Source organism: Lactuca sativa, chromosome 3, assembly GCF_002870075.4.
Source record: "Lactuca sativa cultivar Salinas chromosome 3, Lsat_Salinas_v11, whole genome shotgun sequence".
Lineage (NCBI taxonomy): Eukaryota > Viridiplantae > Streptophyta > Magnoliopsida > Asterales > Asteraceae > Lactuca > Lactuca sativa.
This window is the reverse complement of record NC_056625.2, coordinates 31690758-31699283: the sequence shown is the minus strand read 5'-3', so window position 1 is coordinate 31699283 and position 8526 is coordinate 31690758. Positions and strand designations below refer to the sequence as shown.

The following is an 8526-nucleotide window of genomic DNA, read 5'->3' as shown; positions in this document are numbered from 1 at the left end:
AATTTAGTGATCAAAAGAGACTGATTAAATTAATGGGGACTGATTAAGTAAATCAGTGATACATATAGTTTGGGCTAATGATCCATGTTGATTAGAGATGGAGTAAATCTATGTGAGAGTCCATGAATAGTTAGTCCAAAAGGCTATCAAATGAGTTATTGGATTAAAAGCCTAAGTGAATGAATTAGGGTTTACAAGTTGAAACCGTAGGAATTCCACACTATAAATGTAACCCCTAACACTCCTAAAATCGGCCAAGACTTCCAAGAAGAAACCCTAGCCGATTTTTGGTGCCTTTTAACCTCTCTCTCATGATCCTCCATTGTTCTTGGTGTTTGTGACTTATTCGAGGTATCACATTTGAGGTACTAAGCTCTTGAAAGGCCAAGTTCTACAAGCTACAACCAAGAGGTATTCATCTAACCTGTTTTATGCTGTAAATCTCTAAATGGTATGGTAGTTAGGGTTCATGCTTTGGATATATGAAAATTGCATGTATAACTTCAGAAAACTTAGATCCAAAGCATTAGGGTTGTATGTGCACCATATGATTGTTATAGTGCACAAAACCCATCATCATCATGTGAAGAAATTTTATTTGATGGTCGTGGATTAGAATTTGTGAGAATCGACTGGGATGGGTAGGTATAAGTGTAGCGACTTATAGATATTTAAGTTGTGAAATGCATCTATATTATTTGGTAATTATTGGTTTTTCAAGATGGTCATTTACAAGTTATTATCATAATGACATTATGAGATTGGAAACTTTATGTGTCTCGCCAGGTTTTCACAAACTTGACACACTCAGATTATATGCATCACATGCAACAAGACTAAAGCTATAAGAATTTGTTTAAGATGCTAAGCGATTAAGTGACAACCTACAATAGTGTTCAAGACCATTATGTATTTACGATGCAACAATATGTTGTGTATTGATTATGACATCCTTAGGGTTTTGTATTTGTTAGGTGCATTTCATGCATCCATTTTGTAGTTTTATTCCATAAAAGTGCATTGCATTTATGTTTAAACTCATGCATTTTGCATGTTTTTTCGGGATTTTTCATAAGGCAATTTCATTCACACATTTTTGTGATATTTTAGGGACTTTTGGAGGTAGGATATTGTTGGAGGAGGTAAATAAGAGTTACGGACAAAATTTCGGGACTTGCGGAGCACCGAGGAACAAAATATCAAAGAAATGAAGATTTTGGATTTACAAATATTTACATGGCCGTGCAAATTCAAGCCTTGCGTTTACGCGGGCCGTGTAAACGTAGATTTCTGCGCAGTATATTTTTACGTTTACGCGGGGCGTGTAAATGACAGTGTTAATTTACGCGGGCCTTGTAAACGTAAACGTGAGTTTTAAAGCAGTTTTTCACCATTCTTAAAGGGGGGAACCGACTTTTTACTTAGGGGGTTGACTTTTGGAGTAGAGAAGGCGAATTTCTTGAGGATTTTGAAGCTGATTAACACTTAGGAACATTTGATTTCATTTTGTAAGAACTTTAATTTCATTTTCTAGATTTGTGATCTTGTTCTAGTCATGAGTGGCTAGAACCCTAGATTCTCCAACTTTATGTCTTGACTTCTAGTTGTGATTTCAATCATATGACTTGATGTTTTCTTTCAATTTTCTATCTAGTGAATTTTATTTTGTTTCAATCGAATATTTGATTCTAATTGTGATTCTTATTGGCCATTTAAATTAGGGTTAGATCATTCAAGTTATCTAATTGCAAAATCCGTAATTGTTTTGTAAATTGGACTAGGTAACAAGCACTAAACTGATTTCTATTGAATGAATTTAGTGTAAATCTTATTCACACATTCTTATGCTCCCGAGCTTATGAGGAGTATTGAGTGTTGTTGGGAACATTCACATAAAGTTTAATGCAATCTTTCAACCTAATTCTAAGAGCTTGTTTAGATTAGATTGGTAAGGTTAGGATTAATCAAAGAGCTTATTTTGGTTAATCAATGTGGTGAATGGGAGGTGCTAGATCTTGTTAGCATTTCCATGTACCAACTTAGATAGAATTAAACAAATACTTTGTCATCCATCGAATCACATTGCTAATTTGTCTTGCATAGAGTTGGAGTTCTCACAAATCTTGAATCTGTTTCATTTAATTGATCATTTACTTATTACTTTATTCTTTTGTTTAAATCATTGCATACCAACCCCCCATTTATGTGACCATTATTGTACCTTCCACAAAAAAGTATAAGCACTTGTCCCGTGTCTCTGTGGATCGACCCTGCTTATCTTGTATTACATTTCTAGTGCATTCAAATAACATCTTTATTCAAGATATTTTAATAAAACGAGACAGTTTCCGCCTAATGTTTTATTATACTTGAATTTTCTGCAAACAAAGATATTGTGATTTTTAAAACGTAAAGAAAACTTTTTTTTTTTTATTTTATTTTATTATTTTTTTTTAGGGATGACATACATAGTTAGTGTTGAATGTTGTTTTACTTTGTCTTTTATCTTATTTTTATCATTGAAATTTTTACCAAAAAAATGTTTTATCATGTACCTAAGCATGGAGGACAATACTTAGGTTCCTTCATATTATCTTTCATTTTTTCCTTGTATCTTCTTCATCACCATTGTAATAAAATATTTAATTGTATATCGCCTAAAAGTTTTCCTTTTTCATAAGTTTCTTGGTCATCTTTCCTAAGTTGGTGGAAACCATTCTACCTTTATGTCTATAAAACGGTAACTTCATGTCCAATTCAACATCATCAACCAAACCATTTAGGAGTATGTAATCAAATATAGGTCATATTCGTCATTTTAGTTGCAGTAAAGTATACCATAGGAAGACATGAGACATAAATGGATGAAAATACCCTCACATGCTTACATTGCAAAAATTGGAAAATACAAGTACTCAATTGATACAAATTGCAACTTTGGACTAAAGTTGTAATAATCACTAAACCATAAGACCCATTTTTGAAATATAATAGTTTTTTTGTTTATTGTATTTTTGTTTCTCGAAAGGAAATTCTAAATGAAGGGCTTAGTTACTGGTTAGGGTTTCGCACTCACTTATTCAGTCAGTCCAGTCGCTGAAACTTTCTTTCACCTTCGTCTTTTCACGTCGTCGGCGTTCACCGTAAACCGAAATCTTCCACTCAGTCACCGCCGAATCCCCCCTCCTTCTCAACCGTCGAACTTGAATCGGTTGTTCATCCCTTTCTTTCCCATCGTGAAAACGGAAGCTGGTGGCTGTTCAGAATCGCCAATCTGTTAGTGGTAATCGGTAAGACATTTGTTCAAATCTCCAATTTTTAGTTCTCGTAGGCGTATTGTTCATGTCAATTAACTGTACTAAAAGGAAGGTTTGATTTTTGATGTGTTCATTTCGATTTTGTACATGACGGGGAAGGAAAATAGGATCGTAATGGTGAATGCTGCCATCTTCAATATGAATTGATGTTGCTTGAGGTGTTCGACGCATTTTAATTTGAACTATTTTTTTCTCAAAGTGTTGAACTGATTGTGTTGATTTTCCCAATTTTGATATGATAATGCTTCTCTAGTTTTCTTTGTTTGTGTAATCGGATTGATCTTCTGTTAGACCTGGACCTGTTACATTGAATATTCATGTCAATTCAATTATATTAAACATTGGTAACTGTTTGTTCTACACATCTAACTTTATCAACTGAAGAATCCTGGAAGTTTCAAAGCTCAAACACATTGATGTTTTATTCTAACATATTTAGTAGTTGTTCATTTCTAAAACATGATATATTCTTGATTTATACTTGATGTTTTGCATGTGTATTTCTAATCAAAACTTGAAAACAACTTTTAAATCCTTAATGGTAGCAATTATGTAACCTCTTTGCAGGTTTGCTATAACACATGTGCCTTGTATGGCTCTAACACAGTAAAACTAGCATTTTAGTAGTCAACACAACAATGTCTACAGTCAACATCATGAGCAAATCACGGGTATCAAAAGCCATTCTCACCCGGCTGGGACCCGCTCATTCATTCTCCCGATCTATTTCAACATCTCAACCATGGAATCATGTTCCCCCCAGCCAAACACAGGTATCCACTATTAACCACATAGAATCTCCTCTTCCCCGGAAGCGGAATCGGAATCGGAGTTGGAATCGACAATTCTCATCAATGCCTGCATCTAATACTGTTGGTGATAGAATCGTCCGTGAGCTTCTAGCTCAAGTCGAGAGAGATAAACAAAGGGAGAGAGATCAGAGAAAAAAAGCAGGTTTGGGTACTGCTGATATAGATGCTGAAGATGATGAAGATTACATGGGTGTTGGTCCACTCATTGAGAGACTAGAGAAAGAAAATCTCAAGCATGTTGACCCTGGTCTTCTCAACATGAGAGAGGAGCCCACTGATTCTGAAAGTGATGAAGAGGACCATAGGTTCACTTATGAAGCCATTCAAAAACGCCAAGAAATCTTACAGAAAAAATACAAACGTCACGATGAACTCATTAAAAACTTTGCTCAATCAGATAACATTGATGATAGTTTCAAATGGATGAATAGAATCGATAAATTTGAGGAGAAACATTTAGCTATCCGACCCGAGTATTGTGTAATTGGTGATTTGATGAATCGTTTGAAAGAAGCAAGTGGGAAGGATAAATTTCTTCTTCAACATAAGCTGAATAGGGCTATTAGATTGGTTAAGTGGAAGGAAGCTTATGATCCCAACAACCCTGCAAACTATGGAGTCATTCAGAACATGCAGTCACAACATGATGCTGAAGATTCAGATGCTGAAAAAGAAAAACAATTGACGAAAGGTGCATTGGATGATGATGATGATGATGAGGAAGAGTTTGATGACATGAAAGAGACTGATGATATATTGATGGAGAAGTTAAATTTTATTGATAGGAAGCTGGAAGAGAAGTTAGCACAGTTGGATCATACTTTTGGAAGACGAGGGAAAATGTTAGAGGAGGAGATTAGAGATCTTGCTGAAGAGAGAAACTCATTGACTGAAAAGAAAAGAAGACCCCTTTTTAGAAAGGTAAGTACGTTACCCTTTTGAGTAATTATTTTGATTGATATGGTAAATTTATCTAAGGTTTGTTTTGTTGAATGTGACAGGGTTTTGATGTGAAACTGATTGATGTTAATCGTACGTGTAAAGTTACAAAGGTAAGAAGACATTTAAATTTTTTATTTTTTATACATGAAATGAAAGGTGGTTTGATTCTTTTGTTTTGTATAGGGAGGTCAGTTGATCAAGTATACTGTAATGCTTGCTTGCGGGAACTATAATGGTGTCATTGGTTTTGCAAAGGCAAAAGGCCCAGCTGTTCCAACTGCGTGTCAAAAGGTATAATTTTAAATATTTTTTTTATTTTCTACCACTTCCACTTGTGTATATTGCTATAAACATGAATCACAACAGGCTCACGAGAAATGCTTTCAAAATCTCCATTATGTGGATCGCTATGAAGACCATACAATTGCTCATGCCATTCAGACTTCTTATAAGAAAACCAAGGTCCGGTTCACAATCCACTGCCATTTTTGTCTATTACTATTATTTTTTTTTTAATGACGTTTTGAGATATGAAATAAATAATTGAGTTTGGTATTATAGGTGTATCTTTGGCCTGGGCCTACTCAAGGTGGCATGAAGGCGGGTAGAACTGTACAAACCATCTTGAATCTAGCTGGTTTAAAGAATGTCAAGTCTAAGGTAATACAACTTAATTCATATCTGTACTCATGTCTGAATAAAATATGATGGGGGTTGTGTTCTGTTTCTTTTGTTGCTATTTTAGGTTGTTGGGTCAAGAAATCCACATAACACGGTGAAAGCTCTTTTTAAGGGTTTGAATGTGGTAAGTAGAATAAACATGACAACTTATTTATTATGCACATTTATTGACTGAAATTGAGGCTGATGTCAAAGTGACAAAAATTGCAATTTTTTGTCCCAACCAAAAAATTATATTCGTGAATGCCCTCTTCCTCCACAAAAACTATATTAATGAATTAGAATACACGATATAGTGGCTTTTTTTAAGAAAACCTTTTTTTTTTTATGAAATGTTTTCAGATAGAAACTCCGAAAGATGTTCAAGAGAAGTTTGGGCGGGTTGTGGTGGAGTCATATTTACTTTGATGATTGGAAGTTGTTATGGATGATGTGGATAGGCCTCAGTCATGCAAGAAAACGTTGGCAAAATGAATAAGGACATCATCTTTTGCTTCGTGTTTATGTTGGTTAACCATATAGGTTTGGATTTGGATTTTATTTACTGGTGTGATGTGCACATCAAGAGCAAGAGTTAGTGTTGGTGGCTGCGTAACGTACAAAATTTTGCCATTTATCATAATTTTATAGTTTTGAATTGTTACGTTATTGCTTCTCTGAAATTTATGGACAATTTTTTAACATGCATATACCCGATACCATGTCAAACGTTCTGACTGAAAATTATTATTTTTGTTCACTAGACAACATTTCAAACCAAAGCAAATGCAATAAATCTTCATCTATTCTTACAAAAATATTGAACAAAAAAACTTTTCTTACCACTACAACTACCACTACCAAGCAACATTTATTTGTCTCTAAAAAATCATTTAAATACCAGAATCAAAAGGAATTCCAGTCTGTGGGATCCATGAATCTCCAGCCAAAAAGTTCCTAACAGAAAACTGCTCCGCCTCTTGATCACCGGTCAAAACATGGAACCCCGGCCACCTCACCCTACCGGAGGTGTTCGCACCCTCCCCTGAGTTCATAGCCTCTGCGTAATACAATTTATCAAAAGCAGAGCTATCCCGATACGGCATCCACCCTTGGGGATCAATCAAGCTATCGAGATTACACTTCACAAATACAACCCTCGAGTAGTCCCTCCATGGCCGGCCTAGAAAGTTCTTGACTGATCCATCGGCTAGGGTTAACCCAGGGGCGGCCGTGACCTGCGAATTGTGAATAACAAACCCTGTTGCAGAACTTGAATCGGTTCTTCCTTGAGCCGTTATCGTGTTTTGTTGGCCAAACAATGGCTTTCGGAGATAGATGTTACAGTCTTGGAGGACGGCGATAGCGTCACCGAAGATGAAGTCGACGGTTCCATAGATGTCACATTCGCGATAAAATTGACGCTGTTGGAAGAGGCAGAGGGTATCTTGGTAGCCTTTGAAGCTACATCGGAAGAAAGCCGAGAGATCTGAAGCCGAGAGAAGCGCCACCGCTTGTAGTTTCTCCGGACCGGCGGTGTTCTCGAATGTAATTCCAATCGCAACAAAACCGGAACCCCAAATCTCTGCACATTTCAGTTTTTGAATTAAATACTAGGATAGATAAACTCATAAACCAATAATAAACTGCAATTTATTTGTATTTTTTGTATACATAACAAAAACGTATTTTAGAATTAATAAAATACTCGTATGTAACTAACATTCACAAGATATTTCTATTTTTTTTTTCTAAATAATGATAACGTATGTATAATTTTTCTTACCTATAATAAACATGTATTTTCTTTTGTTACCAAGTACATGTCAGAAATAAAGTATATTTTGGCAGTAAATCTAAGTTGCCAAAAATATTGATAAAAAGTAAAGTATATTACCAAATAATGTAAATTGAGTAATGAAAAAATATACGAGAATAAAAATTTACGGAAGGTTGCGGTGTTATAAGTTTCATATCCATCGTTGACGTTTTTATTGTTGGTTATAACTGTTGCATCAATGCCTTCTCCAATAAGTGTCAAATTGTGCATTGACGAATTGATGATGACATTTTCTATATAAACACCAGATTTCACGTATATAATAAATCTATCAGTTCCAGTTCTTCGATTTTCAGATGCTTTGATGGCTTCGACAACGGTTGAAAAATCACCAGAACCATCTTGAGCTACGACCAAATCTACTTGTTTTATTTCTCCTCCTTCGGCTAATTGTATGAGTCTATCATCACTCGTCATGGACAAGTTATGAGCTTGACTCATTGACGCCTTGATTTGAGATTCATGAGACTCGAATTTAGGAACAATGATTGAATTGCATAACTCGGGAAAAGGGGAATTGTAACAAATGATGCGTGCACAAGAGATCGATCTTGAAAGTACAAGTGTTGTAATGCTGTAAAAAAAAATAAGACATAATTCTGGCATTTTGGAAAATTATAAAGTCTGAATTTAGGTTATTTTTCATATTAATATGAACTTGAAGAAGCTATAGCATTTATGCCCATTAATTAATTCATGCGTTATGGATCCCGATGGTATAAGTTTTAAGAGCAACCATAATGGCCATAACAATGGCCTTATGTATAAATATATATATTTTTAAATATTTTTTTAGACACATCCTCATAAATAATCCCTGGAGTCTTTCATAATCTAGTATATAGTCCATAAGTTTACAAAACTTTATAGATGGTCCATATAGGTTTAGAACTTTTAAAAATTGGGCCCTCACCCGAAAAAAAGACTTATTTGTCATTTTTATTTTTATTTTATA

General features: G+C 34.9%; 2 protein-coding genes across 2 annotated transcripts; one reads left to right on the top strand and one right to left on the bottom strand.

Annotated features, from left to right (window-relative positions):
* The first annotated feature begins 3034 nt into the window (after positions 1-3034).
* On the top strand, positions 3035-6400 carry LOC111917304 (uncharacterized). Its single transcript, XM_023913001.3, has 8 exons — positions 3035-3290; positions 3885-5050; positions 5131-5181; positions 5255-5362; positions 5438-5533; positions 5633-5731; positions 5817-5876; positions 6095-6400. Exons 2-8 carry the CDS (start codon positions 3956-3958, stop codon positions 6158-6160), a joined length of 1575 nt encoding a protein of 524 aa, XP_023768769.1. The 5' UTR covers positions 3035-3290; positions 3885-3955; the 3' UTR covers positions 6161-6400.
* Positions 6401-6518: 118 nt separating this feature from the next.
* Positions 6519-8012, bottom strand: LOC111917169 (probable pectinesterase/pectinesterase inhibitor 6). The gene is made up of 2 exons (XM_023912821.2): positions 7679-8012; positions 6519-7316 (listed from the first exon to the last, which is right to left on the bottom strand). The coding sequence occupies exons 1-2, from the start codon at positions 8010-8012 to the stop codon at positions 6625-6627; spliced, it is 1026 nt and encodes a 341-aa protein (XP_023768589.1). The 3' UTR covers positions 6519-6624.
* Positions 8013-8526: the final 514 nt, after the last annotated feature.

What these genes read in the sequence shown, in the direction of transcription:
- LOC111917304 (XM_023913001.3), top strand. Translation starts at nt 3,956, where the DNA reads ATGTCTACAGTCAACATCATGAGCAAATCACGGGTATCAAAAGCCATT. An exon ending in GAAGACCCCTTTTTAGAAAG is followed by an intron (nt 5,051 to 5,130) that starts GTAAGTACGTTA and finishes TGAATGTGACAG; the next exon opens with GGTTTTGATGTGAAACTGAT. An exon ending in CTTCTTATAAGAAAACCAAG is followed by an intron (nt 5,534 to 5,632) that starts GTCCGGTTCACA and finishes TTGGTATTATAG; the next exon opens with GTGTATCTTTGGCCTGGGCC.
- LOC111917169 (XM_023912821.2), bottom strand. Translation starts at nt 8,012, where the DNA reads ATGAGTCAAGCTCATAACTTGTCCATGACGAGTGATGATAGACTCATA. An exon ending in TTATAACACCGCAACCTTCC is followed by an intron (nt 7,317 to 7,678) that starts GTAAATTTTTAT and finishes TGAAATGTGCAG; the next exon opens with AGATTTGGGGTTCCGGTTTT.